Source organism: Bemisia tabaci, chromosome 10 (genome assembly GCF_918797505.1).
Source record: "Bemisia tabaci chromosome 10, PGI_BMITA_v3".
Classification (NCBI taxonomy): Eukaryota; Metazoa; Arthropoda; class Insecta; order Hemiptera; family Aleyrodidae; genus Bemisia; species Bemisia tabaci.
Window position 1 is genome coordinate 9,388,151 of NC_092802.1, and position 22,954 is coordinate 9,411,104.

At 39.9% G+C, this 22,954-nt stretch overlaps 1 protein-coding gene across 1 annotated transcript in view; it reads left to right on the top strand.

Moving 5' to 3' along the window:
• Window positions 1-1,395: 1,395 nt before the first annotated feature.
• The window catches only part of LOC109038419 (ABC transporter G family member 20), a 38,929-nt gene continuing 17,370 nt past the window's right edge, over window positions 1,396-22,954 (top strand). Inside the window, exons 1-2 of the mRNA XM_072304893.1 lie at window positions 1,396-1,693; window positions 6,274-6,421. Of these exons, the coding sequence (XP_072160994.1) occupies window positions 6,282-6,421 (140 nt within the window). The 5' untranslated portion in view covers window positions 1,396-1,693; window positions 6,274-6,281. The remainder of the gene's footprint in view (window positions 1,694-6,273; window positions 6,422-22,954) is intronic.

Sequence of the window (22,954 nt, forward strand, 5' to 3'; positions counted from 1 at the left end):
TGAAAACATTGGCAAAAAGAAGGACCCTCGATTCAATCAGATTTAAGCTTAAATCAAAGGGAAATCCGCTCAAATTAAGAGGCTTGGTTCTTGATTTAAGCTTAAATCTGATTGAATCATGAGTATTTTTTCTTGTCGATGGTTTCTAAGAGTCTGGACTCTAGATCCACTGTGTCCCCCCCCCAGTGTGCCACTTTAGATTGCATAAGATTCAATTAAAAAATCCAAATAAATTTTTAGAAAAACTGCACAGATAGATTTTGTAAAATAAATTAATTGTTTGAGTCAATTTGGCAACCGTGGAATGAAGTTACGTTTCCTCCTCCGAGAAACCACGTATTGTGATTGATTTAATTTTTGAGCCATTTTCTGAGAAAAAAACGACTCTCCTCTCCACTCCTGCAAAAATTCATAACAGATCCACTGCATCACTGAAAAAAAAAGTATCTCGATCTCCACAATACTTCCAGCTGAGTTTTGGCCTTAAGAGTCGTTGCACTGGCCAGAAATGTTAAGGGATCAGCCAGCGGTATAGTTAATTCAACCACACTTATGCCGACTTTGAGGGCACCAGCTAGAAGTATGGTTGATCCAAAGACATAAAGACGGTGCGCTAGAAGAAGAAAATGAAGCGACCTCTCCTAGTGGTTAGAGCAGCAGAAAAACTAACTTTATCTGAGACTCCTGTAAGACTTCTCCTCGTTACCAAGCCAAAATAGTTTTATTATAAAAATTCACCATCCCAACTTTAGTTATTTGTTCGTTTTGAGGCAAATAAAACGAGATTAGAAGAAGAAATGTGGAAAAATCAAGAGGACAAGTTCAAATCAAATTTCGTTTCCAAGCCAAAATAGGTTTTTCATAAAAATTCACCATCCCAACTTTATTAAATGTTCGTTTTAGGCATTTAAATTGAGATTTGAAGAAGAAATATGGAAAAATGATGAGGACAAGTTCAAATCAAATCTAATGTGAGAGCGTGGTCCGGTTGACTCGTTCGAATTTCGCTGCTCTTTTAAAGCGCGGCAAAATTCAAATGGGCTAGTAAAGCCATGCACTGGAAAAAAAAGCACATTGGATCTTGAGTCCAGACTCATAAAAACAGCGACAAGAAAAAATACTGTTGATTCAATCAGATATTAAGCTCTAAATCGAGAAGCAAGCCTCTTAATTGAAGCGGATTTCCTTTTGATTTAAGCTAGATTCTGATTTAATCAAGAGTACTTTTTCTTGTCGATGTTTTCAAGAGTCTGGACTCTAGATCCGATGTGTTTTTTTTTTCCAGTGCATATCTCTGGCTTGTGAAACTACTCTAATATCTGACGCCAAAATCAGCCAGGAGTAGAGTTAGGATTGTGACACTTTTTTTTCCATGATGGAGTAAAATTGTCAGCGCTGTCCTACGATTTCCGCGGCACGCGATCGGATCGGCGAGAATTTTCGCGCCTTCCGTGCGAGTGCTCAGTAGCTCAGGACGTGTTCAGATCGAAGCTTGCTCCCGCGTTCTTGTCCTCGTGTTTCCCGTCGGTTCTACGGCCCGACCGGTAGCTGAGATGAAAAGAACCGCGAGTTCCCGTCGAGTTTTAGCGTCTTTGGTTGTTTCGTCGATTTTTTAAGTGCACGGAGAGTTTTCCTGGATTTACTAGTGACCGAAATCTTCCACATCTCTTGGGATAATTCTGGTTGCATCGCGGTAAGTTTGATTTTTCTCTCCTAAAATTGAGACATCACTTGAGGGGTTCGGAGGGCAAGGCGGGTAAGTGCAGTTTTGATAATTGAGAATTACATTTCAAGTGAACACACATGGGGAAAAAAACACATTGGATCAGAAGTTCAGACTCTTGAAAACATTGATAAGAAAAAGTACTCTTGATTCAATCAGATTTATGCTTAAATCAAAAGGAAAACCGCTCAAATTAAGAGGCTTGGTTCTTGATTTAAGTTAAAATCTGATTGAATCAAGAGTATTTTTTCTTGTCGTGTTTTTCAGAGTCTGGACTCTAGATCCTATGTGTGTTTTTTTCCAGTGCATCGTCATCTGTGGGGCATCATTCCGAGGACAAGGTGCGTAAGTGCAGTTTTTGCAAAAAATGAGATATTGATAGTTTCGAGTGAAGCTAGTCCTAATGCATATTCTGTGAGAAATTCGCTCATAAATTTCAATTTTTAAGCATCTTAAAGTCAGTTTGAACTTTCCTTTCGCCATAAAGATGCATGTAATTTAGAAACCTCAAACACGCATTTCTCGAAAAAGTAAAAACTGCACTTATGCGCCTTGTCCTCTAAGCCCCTCATATCGTCGTCTCTAGAACGAAGGAACGTCACTCCATTCCAGATTTGCAAAGTTGACTAAAACATTTCAATCTTTCACAAGAATGTACCTGTGCAATTTTTCTCCAAAATGTATCTGACTTTTACATGAGATCAGAAAGAAAGTCAGTGAAATTTTCAGTTGGAAATTTCCAAGATTTTCCTGGTAAAAATGCATTTGCGAGGGGAAATTTTGCAACATTAAAATGCAGTTACATTTTCTCGTGAGGGGAACCACAATTTTAGTCGACAAACCCTTGAATGTTAAAAAAAAAAAAAAAAAACACTTAGTTTTTCTGCTAAACTTGATCTTGACGGTATCCTCTACATTTTGGATGGGCGCCAGCCCTGCTTGGACCAGTGCTGCAGTCTTGCATCTGTAGAGCTAGAACCTATCCACAGTTAAGGTAACTCCATGGACCACCACTTTAAGCTTTAGCGTTATACTGCCGCGTGAGAAACCCAGTATAAGCCTGCAGGTGTTGCAAAATTTCCTTCGATAAAATACAAATTTGCTCAGTAACTAGCGGATATATTCCACCCAATTTTTCATAGAATTCTATTCGCAATCAAATCTACAATATCTGGGAATTTTAAGGAAACAAATGCATAGCTTCCCTCAAAAATTAACATTTTGGCAACTCTCAAATGTTCGTCAAATTATTTTACATTTTATCTTTAAAATGTTATTCACTCAACTTGCTACTGAAAATAAAATAAAAGTTATAGGTACTTGCAATGATCACATTTATTTTATCATCACAAGAGGAGTTAATACACATTTATTTTAGGAGGAAAAAAATAAGGGGAAATGAGATAATAGCTAAAAATAGAGGAAAATCTTCCGTGTATTTCTTCATAGCTTGCCTCAGGTCTTTGCCTTTGAGAGGTAACACAATAATTGGTGTAATTGTCGTCTATAGTCAACGGTATGAACTAACACAGTATAATTCAAGGCAAGCGTTTGTATGCAATTTTCCTTCATTACCCCCATTTTAAATAATCTACCCGATAATAGTTTACGCACGTGCTTTCAAAAGAACAGAAACAAAGTAAATTCAACATTGATTCGGCACTGAAGATAGTTGTTCAAACTCTTTAGAGCTTGAGGATCTTCGTGAAATTTTAACGTGCGCATCGTTCTTCTCGCACCAAAAACTGTAAGAGTCGACTTTTTGCAGGAAAATTTCTCCCGAGCTCAGCTGACTCAAAATAATCTGGAGACCCTCTCCCTTGAGACCCAACATTTCCACCCAAAAAACTTACTTTTAGCGATCTTTTGGAATTTGTTACTACTAAATCTCCCAACCCTACACCATCCTTGAAAAATATTAGAACTTAGGACCCCCTCCACAATTCTGGCCGGGCTGCTGATCAATGTCCACTTGTTATTTATTGTTCCTTTCTTCTCTTGCCAATAATTTCCCCTTCACTTTCTCTTGAGAGCGCAGCGCCCTCTTGCATAGTGATACGCTAATAACAATCCGCATCTGTCAACATGAACACACTGGACCACTAGACAAGGTACGAATTTCAGCATTCTGATACATGTTTCTTCACCAAAATTTCACGTAAAACACAATGCGCACAACAAAAATTACCAAAATCAACTCTTTCCGAGGATATTTAATGATTCTTGGTGCGTGAATTGAAAACACCCGCTTATGAAAACTCGATGCTCTACGTGATTCACATCGTGCGCTAAACGTTATCATTAACGTCTCTGCGATAAAAAAATCTGGCAACCTCAATATTGACGCTTTGGCTCAGCTATAGCAAATTACTTATAGTTTGAACAACACGTGGTGGGAAATGAACATTGCTCGATTGAGAAGCTCGCTGAAACCGTTGTAGTGCTCGATTTGACTCACGTGGAGCTTTGAGTTTCTTGTGATCAGGTAGTTCAAATTCCTCTTAACCAATGTGAAATAAAAATGTTTATAGCTCCGTTAGGAGTTGGTTTCAGTAATTTTCGTTGCGCGAATCGTGTTCTACGTGAAATTCTGGTTAAGAAACATGTATCAGAGTGCTTAAATTCGTACCTTGTCTAGTGGTCCTTTGTGCAGTTTTTGCTATTTCGAGAAATACGTTTTTGAAGTTTCGGAATTACACGGATGCTCATGTCAAACAGAAAGAAAGTTCAAACTGACTTTTTGATGCTTAAAAATTGGAATTTTAGGAGTGAATTTTTCACAGAACATGCATCAAGACTAGTTTCACTTGAACTCTATTATATCTACATTTTTTTCAAAAACTGCATAAACGCGTCTTGTACTCTAAGCCCCTCAAATGATGTAGAAAGATCTTTGCTGAATTTTGTTCAATATACCGCTGCGATAAAGTCAAACTTTTGAAACTCAATGATCAGACGGCTCAGAGTACAATAAAATATAGCACCATTGAAATTGCAACATACCCTTTCCAATCAATAAAATCGCTAAAAATTGTCAGAGATTTTGATTCCTTCAAAAGTATTTCTTCTTTTTCCTATGAATAGGAATGACAAACGCTCCCGAACAACATCACGTTGTAAAATAAATGGACGATTATTGACTGCAACTTAGAAGTTCTTTTTCCCAGAACCTAACCTTCAGAGAGAATAAGTGACATAAATGCAGGCACTTAAAGTACTGTGCACTTGAAACAGTGAGCCATAATCATTCGCCTCGTTCGATAAACAGCGTAATGAATCAATAATTTTCATTGTAGGGACTGCGTAAATAATCATCAAACTGCGAAGTCATTGCTCTAACAATTAGAGATGAGCACTGCGCGGGGAACGCAAGTCGCGTCGCCTCAATTATTTGCATGACTGCCGCTTAACATATTAACCACGCTGCGACGTGTTTGTATTTTTACCGGAAATGTAAATCTGAAAAATTAATTGAGGACTTTTATGCTAAATTAATATAATGCTCACCGACAGAATTTACCTCTTCCGCCACTGGCTAAACAGCGGTGTCTCATTAAGTCCCGCCGAACGTTCAGTTGTTTCCGCCAACGGACCTGAGAAATAAGAAAATTATTAATATGAAAATTTTAAAGGAGGTATGCCGTGCAATGGCATCACTGGGAGACACGCGGCGCGTCTACAAGATTTTATTACTTTGTAGCGCAACGCGTGGGAGGCAGCGGCGATTCTGGAGAGCTGACAACACTGTTTATTCTCCATTTATATCCACCGAAAATATCGATTTTAGGCGAGACGAGCTGCCTCTCCAAGAATCGATTGTTTCACATACGTTTAAATGAGGGAAAGCAGTGATGCCAACTTCCCAGAATCGCCTCTGAAGGGACCACTGCGCAATCATGCTTAAAAAGAACGCCGTATGATCCATCATAATACGATTTTTACGGAGTAATTTTAAAAATATTCATACATTTTCTGTGAAATGCGTATTTTAGGGGGGGGGGGGGGATTTTGCAACATCCGAATATCCATATGGCGTTTTTTTTAGCACTATATCACTGGAAGAGACTGAATTAATCGTCATCTTATACACGCTTATTTTCATACCCATTCGTTTAAGTCTCCAGTGCATGTTATGGTATCGATCTCATTCGAAACATCAAATAGGCGTTCTATCGATGCGATATATTTGATATCGATTGGTTCAAAACCATAATAATAACCTCAAAAGTCAATTGAGTAATTTGAGGGAACGAGTTTCTTGTGGTAGATTTTTGATTATAATGAGTATGAAATGACAATGAAAATGAGGTTGTTAGGAGTTTTCTCATTTTCAGCTCTCCTCACTTAAATCCTGAAATTTTTGTGTGAGCTTATGTTCTATCGTTTTGAACCAAACGATACATCGAACCACTATCGAATACGATCTATTAAAGTTATCGATCACCTGATTGAATTTATCATCATCCAAATGACCAGTAAAAATGTTTGATTTGTTTGAGAGTACCTATATCAGCAAAATTACATGAAACACATTTGTTTTAATGTTAAAGCTTCCACGATGGCTGCCTTAGGCACATTGGGGATGCAATACGATGACGTTCCAGCCAGCCCTGTGATCTGCATTCAGGATGCATACAAGAGCTACGGATCTCACCAAGCTCTTGCTGGAGTTAACCTCAGCGTGTACCCAGGAACAATGTAAGTCAAATTTTACTTTAACATGGACACTCGCCAAGACACGTGTTCTCCGGCTGGTTTTAAAGATCAAGCAGCTTTGCATTTGTTCTTGTTGGGACTTTAAAAAAAATAGAAATTTTTTCCTTTTCTAACATTTTACCTATCAACATAGAGGGGTGTCCTCCTTCACACTAAATAATTTTATGAATCATGATTTTCTTCCATATTGTAGATGAGATCGAGTCTAATTGGACCGAGTTCAACGGAAAGGAACCAATTCGCATAAAGTTGCGTAAAAAGTCGTTAAAAGTAAACTTTAACCCCTCTAAACACGGACTAATTTTTTTTCTCGACTTTGAGTTTTTGGCAGGGGAATATATACGACTTGTGAAACTCAAAAACATTCTTAACGCAATTTTTTCGAAAATATGGGTTATTCTTTCCTCATGAACTCGGTCCAATTAGGCTCTAATTTTACTAAATTCAAATTCAATCTTCTGTAACTAACTCTGAATACTTCTAATTGACGTAGAAAAGACCCTAACTGACTTTAAATTATTTCAATTGCATGGAATTTTGAATCTAATTTGGCTCCGTTGGCAAGTCTGTCCGCTGGTAAAGTTCCCAGTATTGGAGCAGAATATTATTATTTACAACAGCGTAAAAATTAGACGTCAGTAATTTCATTCGATTTCCGTAGAACGTAAAATTCTGGTAAAATAACTATATACATCCACATTTTTCTCCTTAAGTGACCTCTAAATTACCGTCACCTCATAATTAAGTAAAGATCAGACACCCCTTTACCACCCTCTTCTATAGGACCTTTACGTCATAAATTGACAATTCCCAAGACGCGCATACTAATGGAGACTAGAGTACCCTGTATAGTAACTAGCAAGAGTATGGACAGCTCATTTCATGGAAGGCTTAGGACCTAAAAGGGCAACAAACTCTCTAACACACAAAAGATCACAGCCAATCTTCACATTTCAATCTCAACCCAAGATAGCCAAGAATGTTAACTGAACTTGAATTGAAAAACTTGAAAATGTATGTTCTTTCGCAAAAATGAGTTTTACGTAAAGACTAGCTCAAATACTTGCTTTACAAACTGCTTTTTCGTAACGTCCGTAAAAATACAAATAGATCCTTCTAGATAATTTAAATTCATAGTTAGGCTGCCCTTTTGGGCCCTCGCTTAATTTTGGGTTACGTCGGTGAAGGTCCCACTAATTTTCGGAGTTTCACACTTGTCCATACTCTCGCTATACAGGTACTCTGATGAGAACAGAGTCCATTCACTAAACTCTGAAATACTCGATTTCCATGATTGTGTAACTGGGCGTTTGAATCATTCAATCTTTCAACAAAATTAGGTATTCCAGACTCAAAGGTTCAATTCTGATCTATGATCATGGAACAGCTTCTGTCTATAAAACCCACGCGGCGTGACTTTTTATAGACACAAGATGGTTACAATTGAATTCATATGCAGTTTCCTTTCCGCGCTCAAACTTGGAACACAGTCAGTCCGTTTTACGCAACAGTGAAATTAAACCTTGGTCAAGTTCACGGGCGTGAGGCAGCATTTGCTCTGTTGCCACGTTGACCTGAATTCGCGGATACTCACATAGAATTGAGTGTAAATTAACCTTCCATTTTTTTCCCTTTTTCTCTTGCTCTTTTTATTCGTAGACCTGCATTCCAGAAGCTACTGCTACCGCTAATTATAAATGAATTAGTGTCGAGTGAATAATATTTTGATACTTTTTTCCGGTAAAATGGGATAAAAACAAAGGCGGCATTTTAGCTGGACGTATTTCTATCAAACGGAACTATGTGCATTATGACGTGAGCCCTGTTATGCACATATTCTTATTGGTCTCAGGGCTCCTGTATTAATGCATATAGTTCCCTCTGGCAGAAATACGTTCAGCTGAGCTTTCGGCAAAGCAAACTGTGTTTCAGAGCAGAAGGGAAGTTTTAATTGCTGAAAATGCCCTGAACCCTACTTTAATTGGACGCATTCGTGAATAAAAACTCTTCTTTTGAGTAATCGATGGACGGTACGTGATTTTTTAGATAATCAAGGAATGTTAGTCTAGATGCGAAAGGTTGATGAAACGGATTTTTAATTTGAATATCTTCTCGTGTATGGCATCTGCATCAAAATACGAATTTCCCCTGTTTGTAACTTTCCCTCTATATTTAGAATGTCTTGTTCATACATGGAACTTTTTATGGCTGCATCCATCATGATGCCGTCATAAATACTGCCGCGCTAAGGAAAAACGCCGTATGAATTTCCAGGCGTTGCCAAATTATCTTTGTTAAAACACGAATTCCCTGGTAAACTTAAGAATATTTTTCTACCAATTTTTGAGAGAATTTTGTTCGTACTTTGATCTAAAGTTCCTGAAAATTTCAAGAAAAAATATTCATCATCCTGAATCACGAAATGCACACCATCCACACAAAAACTCGTGTGAAAGCCAAATGTGAGGGATCGCGGTTCACTTGATTCGATCGGCCGAACGGTCGTTTCAGCGCCCTTAGGAGCCTCCAGAATCACGTAATACACACCATCCACACAAAAACTCGCTTAAAAGTCACAAGTGAGGGATCGCGATTCAAGTGATTCGATCGGCCGAACGGTCGTTTTAGCGCCCTTAGGAGCCTCCAGAATCACGAAAAGCAATTTTCCTCAAAAATAAAAATTTCACCTGAGGAAGTATAGCAACTCTTGAATGTTCATACGGCGTTTTTCCTTAGCACGACAGAAGAGGACTGTTGCAAATCTCAGCTAGAGCAAAAATCAGAGAAATTACTCGGGGAAAATCGAGTAAAAATCACAATGAGTGTATCGGAAAAGTCTGAAATACACTTCCAACTTCACAATCTGTGTAAGAGATACGCGCTCTTTTAAGCTTCGCGCTGGAGAAATGATATTACGGCACGAGCCGCACGGGTGAACATTTGGACTGCATTTTGCAATTTGGAACTATAAATTCTAGCCCGGTCTAAAAACAACGCATGTGCCATTATTTTCCCTGTGCACATAAGTGTTTTTCCAGAAGAGCCACAATTTATAGGTCCAAATTGCAAAATGCAGTCCATTTCATGAGAGTTGTTCCGTTCAACCCTTGCGGACCAGGATGCCACGCAATATTCAACATGGCCGACGCCAATCCGCCCAAAACACTCGTGACGAGATAGGATTCAATCAACACATTTTCCTTGCGTTGATAAATAACACTAAAATGGTGCTTCCTCACGATTTGCCCGCGGAAGCGTCACCCATGTTGAATGTTGTGTAGCATCCAGCGGGGCGATTATTGAAACTGATGGACAAAGCGATAGACAAAGAAAACATAGGGAGTATGGAGCGATCTTATTGGTTGACATGGTTGGTTCTTATAGACTGAGGAAGAAAATGATGGACTAACTGTCGGGTCTTTAGTGGGTTACCGTTAGTTAGTCCATTGCCTACTTCCTATGTCCATTGCCACCACCTGCTTCACCAATAGGATCCCTCCAAATCCCTTTTCTCGCATTTGTCTATAGCTTTGTCTATCAATTTCAATAATCGGTCCGCAGGTAATAGTACGCAAAGGTTGGATGGAACGACTCCTCTTACGGAAGATTCACCTGTGACGCGGAAGCGGTAAGCTTTTAAAAACGCATAAGTCTTCCGCAAAATGTGAAGCTAGGAGTGCATTTTAGACTTTTCTGATGCGCTCATTATGATTTGTAAATCGTTCTCCATTCGTAATTACTTTGCGCTTTTACTCCAACTCAAGTTTGCAACGAATCCATTTGTCGCCCGCGACCGTCATGGGCGGAGGCACACAGTGCATCGAGTCAGTAGGAGAGGTCGGACATAATTTGTACACTTCAAAAGCTTGCAACTCCCTTTAAACAAAATTTTAAGGATCTGTAAGTGGTTCTATTGGTTTTCTCGTAAAATTTTGTTCTTAAAGCACCACTTGAAATTGAAAATGTGACGAAATTAACATCAAAATTTGCAGTTTTAGTCAAAAATTTCATGGCGGGCCTCTCTAAGTGACTCGATCCACTGTGTGGCAGAAAAATTCTACTTACCTATGCGCGTCGATAAGTAAAACCCTAGCGCAACTGCATATCATAGCCCATATTTTCCGTACTGAAATATTCAGTGGAAACTCGTTAGCCACACTGCGAAACGCACTCGCGTCATTTTAATTAGACGCTCGCATTTCCATTATGTAATTCGTTGGCAGTAATCGAGATTTACATACCCACAACGATCCGTTCATTGCCCTAATTTGTAATCCGCAATCCAGAGCGACTGCAATTGAATTTCAAGTCAAGCTTCAGCGCTTTTTCCTAGCGCATAGAACTAAGTTACAACAAATTCATAACAATAATCCACAAAAGCAGCCCGAATAACTCAACTAAAAACACAAGGAAACGGGTAACCAATAGGCTAAAAACATCATACACAAAACATGAGACGTTTCGAGTGGTTTCAATCCCTTGACCAGAAACAAAGACTTAAACAAAAAAATTATAAAAATCAAAGACCGCCGGACGTTGTTTTTGCGAATTGGGGTCTAGGGATTTTGATTTTTGTAATTCTTATGTATATATTTCCTTACTGGCCGAGGAGGGGGTTGAAACTACCCCCAAAAGGTACCAGTCTTCATACTTGTTGATTTTAATCTTGGTTACTCGTTTTTTTGTGTTTCTTAGGCAAGTTTCTAATTTTAACAAATATATGGACAGCTTCAAATAGAATCATACTATCTGATCCGCATGTTTCCAAGGCTCCTTTCGTGTTTTATTTTTTGGAAGGAAAACTTAACATTATGATACATTGATACATTTAGAAAATGAAGACATTACTCACAAATTTTAAGTCGGAATGTTACTCAGCTTTGCGTTAAAAATTAAAACATGAGCAGAAATTTGACTACGTCTAATGTAGTTGAGTCGATTACGGATGATTTCGTTGTGTCTAAATTTAGTCTTCTGAAAAGTTTCCTTTTCCTTATGAACCGAAGAAATTCATTGAATTTTGATTCGATGAAACCGTGTGATAAGAAAAGCTCTTTTTTACATTGTTTGCTTGAGTCAAAGCAGGATTTAATGGTACAAGCCTGCAAAGTTTTCATTTTCAGCACAAACCCAAGCATTACTAAATGCTGGGCAATGTATAAACTTTGGCAATGCAGAAATCACAACTTTATGATTTTTGATTAAAAGTTGCATTTTGAGTAAAGTTTTTTAGGGGAGGAGGGATCTTCGTCAACTGATTTCATTTACATTTAAAACACAGGTCCCGATATTTTAACTTCGTCGGAGGTCTCATTTTTCGCAAATGCACCTATAAATACATAGGCTGTCCCAAAACAACTGAGAGTAAGTCTGTATTTCAGAAACAATAATAGATATTGAAACGCGGTTTGTGGGAGGTTGTAGCTCATATCCTTAGCTATTCAACGAGCCCAAGATTTGCTATTTTGGTCAAAATTACGAACGATACGACAAACGCTGAGTTACAGCAATTTTTTGGAGCCGTGTAAAATATAACCCTACAGGATTTTTGAGTATTTTTTTCCTTGTCTGAACTGTTGTTCCGAGATCGCAACTTTGCGGATCACGTTGGCACTGGTCTAGATGCAAGTTCTAACATGTTTGCATGTGCTTTCATTACATATCAGAGTTTTCTTCAACTTCCCAGCTCAGTGAAGCCAACATTGTCTAGCGTTAATGACACGTGTTCTCGTTTGGTGCAATGAGTTCACCCGCGGAGCTGAAACAAGAGCAACGCTATGCCATCCATTACTGTGTCTACCAAGGTTTAACTGTCTCTGATACCGTGAAAGAGATGTTAGTTGCTTATGGAGAAAATCGACTTGGGGAGAGCACCATTTATCGGTGGCATGCAGCTTTTTCCGAGGGTCGCGAGTCGGCAGCTTTGATTCCGCATGGCGGCCGGCCGTCAACTTCTGCGGCGGAGGAAGAAAGTGTCATTAACGTTGGACAATGTTGGCTTCCCTGAGCTGGGAAGTTGAAGAAAACTCTGGTATGCAATGAAAGCACATGCAAACATGTTAGAACTTGCATCTAGACCAGTGCCAACGTGATCCGCAAAGTTGCGATCTCGGAACAACAGTTCAGACAAGGAAAAAAATACTCAAAAATCCTGTAGGGTTATATTTTACACGGCTCCAAAAAAATGCTGTAACTCAGCGAAATTTTGACCAAAATAGCAAATCTTGGGCTCGTTGGATAGCTAAGGATATGAGCTACAACCTCCTACAAACCGCGTTTCAATATCTATTATTGTTTCTGAAATACAGACTTACTCTCAGTTGTTTTGGGACAGCCTATGTAGTTGAGTCGATTACGGATGATTTCGTTGTGTCTAAATTTAGTCTTCTGAAAAGTTTCCTTTTCCTTATGAACCGAAGAAATTCATTGAATTTTGATTCGATGAAACCGTGTGATAAGAAAAGCTCTTTTTTACATTGTTTGCTTGAGTCAAAGCAGAATTTAATGGTACAAGCCTGCAAAGTTTTCATTTTCAGCACAAACCCAAGCATTACTAAATGCTGGGCAATGTATAAACTTTGGCAATGCAGAAATCACAATTTTGTGATTTATGATTAAAAGTTGCATTTTGAGTAAAGTTTTTTTAGGGGAGGAGGGATCTTCGTCAACTGATTTCATTTACGTTTAAAACACAGGTTCCGATATTTTAACTTCGTCGGAGGTCTCATTTTTCGCAAATGCACCTAAATAAAACTGCGAGTAAGTCAGGAAATCTCAGATTCACAACTGCAAAATAAGTTTTAAGCAAAATCAGTTGGCTAGTGATCTTCAAGGATGAATAGTCTACAGAAAAAAGCCTCCTAAAACATGAAAAAAGAAAAAAAATTCAAGACGCAACCTGATCCATTAGCACTCTTGTCAGGCTAGACCGCTTAGAAAGGAGGAAAAAATTAATAACAGATACATTATTTCCTACCCATCAGTCCTCTCTCTTGAAATGGATCTACTTAAAGACTCAATTTTTCGACTATGAGGAAACTTTTGATTCTCATTCAAATTTTAGCCGGAGTTAATGTTTTCCCTTGATAAACAAAGACCAAAGCCATTACATTTTAAACACAGCTGAGATTCAGCTTTTAATTTGTTGTGTTTTGTTATCACAAGAGACACCGGGTGACATCGAAAGGCCTTGAGAGTGTTTTAGGCACGTGATGTATCCTCACGCTAAAAGAAAATATCGACGGTGAAACTACCAAACCACGTATCTCGGTTTGCGACGTCGCAGACTTCCTGTCATACTTTATTTTTTAAATGAAAAACTACTTTACGTCCAGTCTTAAACATTTCTGTGATTTTTCCTCTTCGTGCGGAGAAAATTCTGTGAAAATTTCAAGGAATGATATTGATTTGGTCTACTTCAAAAAAATAAAATGTGAGCGTAGATTTTTAAACACCGCAAACGAGATACGTGGTTTGGTAGTTTCACCGTCGATATGTTAAAAAAAACTCGCGTGAGTCATGGTTTAATTTCATCAACTTCTTTTGAACATGGCATTTTTTAGCATAAATTAGTTCAATGAACAATCCACCACGTCGAAAGCGCTGTATGTCTTTCTCTTCTCTTTACGTTTGGTTGTGATAAGACGCCTCAAATCATTTTTCTCATTTTTTCGATTCCCTCTCCTTATTCCTACCGTTTCTTTTTGTTCTTACTCACCTCTCTCTTTTGAAATTGGACGTATTTCTGCCAAACGAAACTATGTGCATTATAACGTGAGCCCTGAGACCCATAAGATTATATGCACAACAGTACAAAAGGGCTCACGTCATAATGCACTTCGTTCCGTTTGGCAGAAATACGTCCACTTCTGGTGCAATGCAGGTCCGTGTTCAATGCGATGCGTACAGTATGTCTACAATCGAATGAAAGACTCAAACGCACGATTAGAAAAACATACTCTGATGAATGCTTGGTTGTTCGGTTGGTTAAGAAGCATCTACAATTTGAAATAGCGCAATCTTTAGAATCATCAAAGATTGTTTGCGATGCATAGGAAAAAAGGAGGCCGTAGACGTCGGGAATAAAGTGCGTTATTCGGATTCTTGTCGCACATTGTGCGTTAAAGAAGGATTTCAAACTTTTTCGACGTCCTGATAGTGGGTTTTGGACGGTTTTGGCTTTAAAAAGTCTCGTTACTGGGAAAAAAGTAGCTCGGATTAAGAGCCAAGACTTTCAGTAATATTGACAATAAAAATCTTCTCAATTCAATCGGATTTTTCCTTGAATCGAAGAGCGAGGCCTTTTGATTTAAGCGGATTACCATTTGATGCTAGCTAAAATCGGATTGAATCAGAGTGTTTTTTCTTGTCAATGCTTTTAAGAGTCTGGACTCTAGATCCAAGCGACTTTTTTTTCCAGTGATTTTGCGTAAAATACGCTCATTGTGGCTGCACCTTATTCCGTGTTAAAAAACTCAAATTTTGATCTTTCGATCCATTCTGAGAAAGTATCCCTCCATAGAAAAAAGTTTGAATTAAAAACCCTGCAAAAAATTGTGTAGGCAACTGATTCAATGAAAAATCGTTTTTCTGAGTTATTTGGACCATCGGTTAGTGATCTACAGATGGGCTGCATTTTGCAATTTGGAACTATAAATTCTGGCTCTTCTGGAAAAACACTTATGTCCATAGGGAAACTAATGGCACATACTCTGTTTCTAAACCGTGCTAGAATTTATAGTTCCAAATCGCAAAATTTAGTCCAAATGGTCAACTAGAAATTCCTTAAGGAGTGTGCCGGTACGCTAATGCTTCATCGGAGACTCAAACGCTCGAACAGAAAAAGAAAATCTCAATACAATTTTCACAATAAATAATCTGGATCTCCAGAGAAAGAATACTGTCGAAATTCAATGGTTTGACAACGCATTTCAAAAGAACTCTTGGTGCTAATAACTCAATGGGCAGAAATAATGAATATTGTAGAGCGTTTAATTAAATGCAGGGTTTTTCGCCGTATCCTCGGTTTATTCTTCGGCGAGTTAAAAGAATCACCAAATAAAAGTTCCTCTTTCCACGTCAGATATAATTGAGATAAGGAATATTTTATGCCTAAATGCTGGCATTTTGATACGGAGATTGTTTTTCTCTTTGGGCTGTGACGTATCATGTTTGATAGACGGAAATTACTTATATTCCCCTCAGATCACTAAATGTTAACGGGAAACGCGTGATTAGCAAATCCCAGAATAGCGCAAACAGCCTCTTTACAATAAGTTAAAAGTGCATTTAGAATGTTTTCCTGCTAAATGCAATAAACATTTCCCTACAAAAAATACGACATTCTTCTAAGATCAAGCTAGTTTGTGTCGGGCCCCAACCAAAGGGACCCATATGACAAACCTGGAACTTAAAATCAATCAAAGAACGGCACAGATGTAGTATTTTCGACAAAAACACAAAAAATCAGTGGGAAACAAGGCTAAAATCAATAAACATAAGAGTCAGGACGTTTCGGCTGGTCACCCGAGTCTTCATCAACCGCTTAAAACACAAATAAAAAATTAGTATGTTCGTAGGTACTGTACATGTATGCAATGGAGATCTCACATATTTCTGGAATTTGTGCTTTAATTATTAATTCCTACGTAATATTTGGCGAGAAACTTGATGGTGCCACTGGTTTTCTCTGGGACCAACCCCAAAGCTCAAAAAAAGCTCTCAAAGTAATTATTGTGGCCGTGATGGAGAGGATATATCCCATACTACCCCGAGAGTCCACCTCTGTATCAAGTCAAACTCTCCATTTAAAGATAGGGAGCAAATACATTAACAGGGTTGTCACTTTGTTTAAGGACTCCAAAACTGAAAACAAGGCAACCCTGCTAATGTATTTGCTCCCTGTCTATGCATGGAGAGTTTGACCCTCACAGAGATGGACACTCAGGATAGCGTGGGATATTCCCTCCACGGCCTCAATTTTGAAAGCTTTTTTGAGCTGTGGAGTTCATTTCAGAGAAAACCAGTGGCACCATCGTGTTTCTCGCGAAATGGAGATGTTGCATGTGTGAGGAATTTGCGATTTGACTACTGATTTTTAAGTAAAAGTTCACGGGAAACACGATGGTGCCACTGGTTTTCTCTGAAATCATCTCCCAAGCTCCAAAAAAGCTCTCAAGTTGAGGCCAAAATGGAGGGGATATCCCACCCTACCCTGAGAGTCCACCTCTACATATTATTAAGACAAACTCCCCATGCAAAGATAGGGAGCAAATACATTGACAGGGCTGCCACTTTATTTGGGGCCTCCAAAACTGAAAACACGGCAACCGTGCTAATGTATTTGTTCCCTATTTTTGCATGGAGAGTTTGTCTTGATGTAGAGGTGGACTCTGAGGGTAGGGTGGGATATCCCTCCATTTTGGCCTCAACTTGAAAGCTTTTTTTGAGCTTGGGAGTTGACTTCAGAGAAAACCAGTGGGACTATCGTGTTTCTCGCAAACTTTTACATAAGAATCAACAGTCAAATCGCAAATTCTTCACACTTGCAACATCTCGATTGTAAGCAAGATTGAAGTACTTAAGTCGCAAATCTTCTACACATAAGCGAAAACTCAATTGCTGGAAAAGTGTGTTCTGCCGTGCTAAGGAAGAACAACGTATGAGCCTTTAGACGTTGCCGAAACTCCTTTGATAAAATATGAATTTCCAGGGAAATCTGCGAATATTTCTCTTCCAATTTTTCAGAGGATTTTATCCGCGACCATTTTTAAATTATCTGAGAATTTTAAGGGAGAATATTCAGAACTCTCCCCAAGAGCAAACATTTTATCGGAGGAAATTGGCGACTCTCGACTGTTTATACGATACAGCGTATTTCTTTAGCACGGTAGTGTTGTAGTGTGACGTTTGCAGCCTCGTGCCCGCGATTTGCCCTGACTCGACTATTTTAATAAGATAATGATGATTCTTTAGTCATTATTTGGCAGGAGTTTATCCTGGAAGTTTGTCATAACTTTTCAAAGAATCGATGTTCCACGCGTCTCTCGTCAATTAAGACAAAATGTCAATTGAATCGGAAAAAAGCAAACGCAAGGGTTAGAGCCGCACAATAGACTGAGTCAATGGGAGAGGTCGAACATGAAATTTTTGACTAAAACCGCAAATTTTGACGTTTATTTCGTCACATTTTAAATTCTCAAGATTGTTTCTAGAAGCAAAATTCACGAGGAAATCAATGGAACCACTTTTAGAACCTCAAAGTTTTGTATAAGCGGAGTTATAAGCGTTTAAAGTTTCCAAATTTTGTCCGGCCTCTCCTATTAACTTGATCCACTGAGCCGTGTGAGACAAGTGCCAACAAATTCAAGGATTAAGATTCCCGTGAGTCACTCATACTAGTGTGTGCCGCCATGCTAAGGAAGAAGTCCGTACAACCATTCGAGAGTTGCCAAATTTCCTTGGATGAACATATATTTTTAGGAAAATTGTGCACATTTTCCGAGAGATTTTTAGATGTTCTATGATAAATTGCGAACAAATGTGTCAAAAAAATTTGTGGAATAATTTTCAAAATTTTCCTGGTTAATTCGTGTTTTCTAATTTGGTATGGTCTTGTCCAGAGAATGGCAGGGGACAGGTTGCCGAAGAAGGTCCTTGATTGGGTTCCTCCTGGGAGAACACGCAGAGGGCGCCCAATGAAAGATTGGAGGGAGGGGTTTAAAGCGAAAATGTTGAGGTGCTCAATCCCCCAAGATTTGTGGTTTGAAAGAGAGCAGTGGAGGTTAGGAGTTGTAGAGCGCGAGGGAGTGCCGTAAAGCGACTTATATGTATGTAATTCGTGTTTTCTCCAAGGAAATATGGCAACGTCCGAAGGCTCATAAGGTGTTTTTCCTTAGCACGGCAAAGCACGTATTAGCGCGAGCGCTGGTCGCTAGTGCGAACTATTGGGAACGGTCAGAAATGAAATTGCTGTCTAAAGCTGCTTATTTCGATGTTTATTTCGTCACATTACAAATGGTAAAGCAAGTGTCACCAAAAAAAAAAAAAAAAAAAATCCCGCGAAAAAACTAATGAAACTACTTTTAAACTTTTACTTTTTATACTTAACGAAGATTTTAAAGAAGATTTGGAAGTTTCCGCACAACATGTTCGTTCTCTTCCCTTTGACTCGCTCCCATGCAAAATGAGCATTGCTATTGATAGACAAAGCTATAGACATAGAGGACGAAGAGAAAATGGAACGATCAAATTTGTGAAAGCGGGTGGGTTGCATTAGACTAAGGAGATGAATAATAAACTAACTAACGGTTACCTCCGAGAGGCCCAACAGCATCATTTCCTTACAACCTCTCGTTTCAACCAATGGAATCGCTCTTCTCCCATTTTGTCTTCTTTGTCTGTAAATTTCAATAATCAGCCCGCTGTGCGTCAAGCCGACTCGTCCGTTGTGTCACACGCCGGTCGCCGGTATGTTAATAAATTGTTGGTTGATGGAACCTTCCGTCAATTTTCCACTTTCCTTTTCTCCCCCTCCCTCCCAGTAAAATTCTAATATTTTCTCGACTGCTCGTCCGCCAAAAAGAAATCGAGGATCTCGCGGCTTGAGGCACACGCCCAAGGTGACACCCGGAACAAATATATCGACGGTGAAAGTCGGCAATCACATAACTCGGTTTGCGACGTCGCAGACTTCCTGTCATACTTTATTTTTTAAATGGAAAACTACTCAACGGCAATTCTTTAAAACTGTCATGGTTTTTCTTCTCAATGCGAAGAAAATTCTGCAAAAACTTCAAGAAATAATATCAATTTGTTCTCCTTTAAAAAAATGACGTAGAGGCGGAGATTTTCAGACACCGCAAACGAGTTATGTGATTGCCGACTTTCACCGTCGATGTGTCTAATGGGTCAGTTGTAAATGAAGATGAATTAATAGACTTCTTTAAATGAGGTCGCGAGATAATGGGTGTGGAGAAGGACATCGTGCACGATATCAGGTCCAAGCAGTTGGTCTGGTATGGACATGTGCGAAGGATGGCAGATGATCGGTTGCCCAAGCAGGTCTTCGATTGGGTTCCTCCCGGAAGGCGACGGCGTGGACGTCCTGTGAAAGGTTGGCGACAAGGGGTGGAGGAGGAGATCAGAAGGTGCCAATTGCCTGATGATCTCTGGGAGGATAGGGGGCAATGGCGATTGGGCGTCGCAGAGCGCGAGGCGGCACTATAAAAGCGACTTTATGTATGTGAAAATGAGGTCCGCCCAAAAAGTACCAGGGGCACATCTTTAATGGATGTACCTATCTATGTTATACAGGGTTATTCAAAAGTCACGCACCACTGGCCATAACTTTAGCTTTAATTATGATGTCGACTGACTTGCGGTTAAAGACGTTTTTCCTCATATCGGAAGGGGAAACTTTTTTAAGTATACTCTCCAGTTTTTGATTCCCTCGGGGGGAGGGGGGCAGGGGGCAACTCAAAAATTTCAAGTGACATCCCTTGAGTTTTAACCCGAATTGCTCATCGTTTATAAAAAGCCGTAATTAATTTTGTCAATTTCCGCAATGATAAATTTGCTGTTTTTGAAAACGACTGCTGTTTCCCATTAGATCTTGAGTGCAATCCCTCAAAAGTGCAGCTTATCTTTTCTGATAACATTGTTTCCATAGCTAGCGCAAGATTCCCACGCATTTTTCCTGTAACTGGGATGCATGTATGATAAAAGGAAAAGAGATTATTAATATTATACGTTGGGATTTAAATTATAAGGTGCGTCAAAGAACTCATTATATTGTCTGAAACTCATCGCGTATTGACATTACTTCCTTAGTGTTGCCAAATAGCTATGAAATAAGGTCTGCACCACGTCCCATAATTTCGTGGATATTATCACGTCGTCGAAGTTGATATGCATAACACTTAAAGCAATCCTACTTAGTTTGTATGCGGTTTATTTAATTCTTAACAAAGCACAGAGTTAAACTACATAACTCACATATTATTTGTCGAATCCATAGAATTTTGCTTAGTTTTCAAACATTCACCGAATCCACTGATATTCATTAATATTTCATGTAGATGAATTGAGCTGGTCCACTCCTGGCACATTTCATTTCCTGACGATCAATTTATGATTCTCGGATTTCTACAATGATGAGGAAAAAGTCGCTTCGAGGTTACGCGGGTTACAGGAGAAGAAGTTATACTAATTCTGCTTTGACGCTTCCATTTATAAAGAAGCCGCAGAATATTTTTTAGTACGTCGATCTGTCAACTGCAGTCATGGCTGGCGATACTCGTAGACATATCGGCAGAGCCGCACAACGGCGTGTGTCAATCCCTGCTCCATTTGGCCTTCGGCCAATGCTTTTTACAAAGTTGCGTCGCGCTAACCGATACCGGGATAATTAACTGTTAATTGATAGACTCGATCGTTTCTCGAAGGCACGTGCACTTTTCAGCGCCCACTGCCTTCATCTAATTATATTTTATCATTTGAGAATCGCATTAAAAGTCAAGCTTTTTATAAGAAATCAAACGCTCCAAAACGATTATGACAATAACGGAAAAAACGGATTGCTAATTTAACGATTAAATTGTTAAAAAAATATGTCCGACATGTTTCAAATTTACATTTTACAATATTGGAAAGTTAATTCAACTACAGGGGTGATTAAATTAGTATTTTCTTATTGTAAAATTTACATTGAAACATGTTGGAGACTTTTTTAAACTACAAAATTGCAAAATCATTTTTTCCGTGATGAAAGAGATTATCTGCCATCACTCCACTGCAGATTAATGTCTGCACTATGATTAATGGAAGATGTCACCATTTTCACACTTGTCAAAAGGAAATATTTTGTTTGGGTATTCAATCTATTACATCGTCCAATAGTAAATTATCTCTTCTTTCATACATAGAATGTCCTGCTACTTTGTGTTAAGTTCATAAAGAAACCAAACACTCATTTTTGAAGTAATGATGTGAACCTCAATAAGTATATGGACATTGGTCGGACAGTTTTGAATGTTTCAATTAACGCATCTTCTAATCTCTTTGAAAAACTGACAGTGGCGTAGGAAGGGGGGGGGGGCCTGGCCCCCCCAAAATTGGAAATAGTATCATCTGGCCCCCCCCCCAGAAATTCTGGATGGTGCAAAAACACCATCTTTAACGGTAAGTCTCTGTCGCCGTGGCCCGTGAGAGGATGCCACTAAACATTCACTAAACATTTATTTCGCAATTTTCACACAAATGAGTGGTTAAAAGTGAGAAAATAAATGGAATAACCTGTTGAATGCAACAATTTCAAAGTATTTTAACCTTTTTTTTGTTTTTTTTGTTTAAACGGAAGTGAAAATCTGCTTTCTCCCGCACTGGATTGAGGGGGAACCGAAGTGCCCCCAGATCCGGCGAGCCCCGGGGGGGTTTTCCAGGCCCACTCCCAGGTACCAGATACCAATCGCGGCCCGGTCCGAGTGAAACGTCCCCGGGCATCGCTGTCCGGGGACCTCGGTCCGGGAGTGTGAATGGTTATGTGGGTTTGGCCTATGACGGTAGGCCCGCCAAACACTAACGACACTCCCCTTGAGATGCATCCGCACTACGCATCCCCTTTTGTCCGAGTTTAATTCCCACCCAACGGTCAGCCTACGGCCATTACCTCGTCAGGCGAGAGGGCCCCCCGCAGCAGTGTCCAGCCGGACCCCACCCTCATAGGAGCACCCCGTTGCCTCCGGAGTACCTAACCCCCGCCAGGAGGGATTTAAACCTCCCAGCAGCTCTGAGGATGGGAATCCGTACCCCGAGGGGTCCGTCAGCACTGGAGCCTCTGAAGCGGAAAGGTTACCTCCCGTGGATGTGTGGGGGATTCCAGGTGGCACCCGGCCAGGACTCCAAGGAGTCCTGTGTTACGCCGGCGCTCCGAGTCCTACCCACTGCACCCATGGGACTCAGACTTCGCAGCGCCCCTCCCTACGAGTAGCGAGGGACGCGGCCGGCCAACCCCATCCGAAGCACTAGTCAAATTTGACTTGCTCCTCCGGTCCGGCCCGCTTTCAGCCCCCGCCAACCACCAGGGCCGGATGCGCGGACTCAAGGTCCGCATTCCGGGATCCTGGGGGGCGCGGGAATCACGAAACCAGACACGTCAACGATCCCGCTTGATCTGTCGCCGCGTTGCCGCCGCGACAGGATGTGGGCTAACGACCGAGGACGCAGGCACAGTGGAGCGGCAACATCAGGGGATGCCTATCCCGCCAAAAGGCGGGAGGAGGAAACCCGAGAAAGTCACCGAGGTGGCAGTCTACGGGGTCGAAGGGTAGCCGACTATCTCTAGCAATTGCCGGCTAACTCGGGTACGGGGGAGCGTCAAACCCCAGATCCACAGACAGATCCCCTGCGTTATTTTAACCTTAAAATGCATAAAACTGGGTGAATTTTATGCAGAAATTGAAGGAAGATTAACGCCACAAGTGCCTCGAGATGCGCTCAAATAGAGTTAAAATTTCA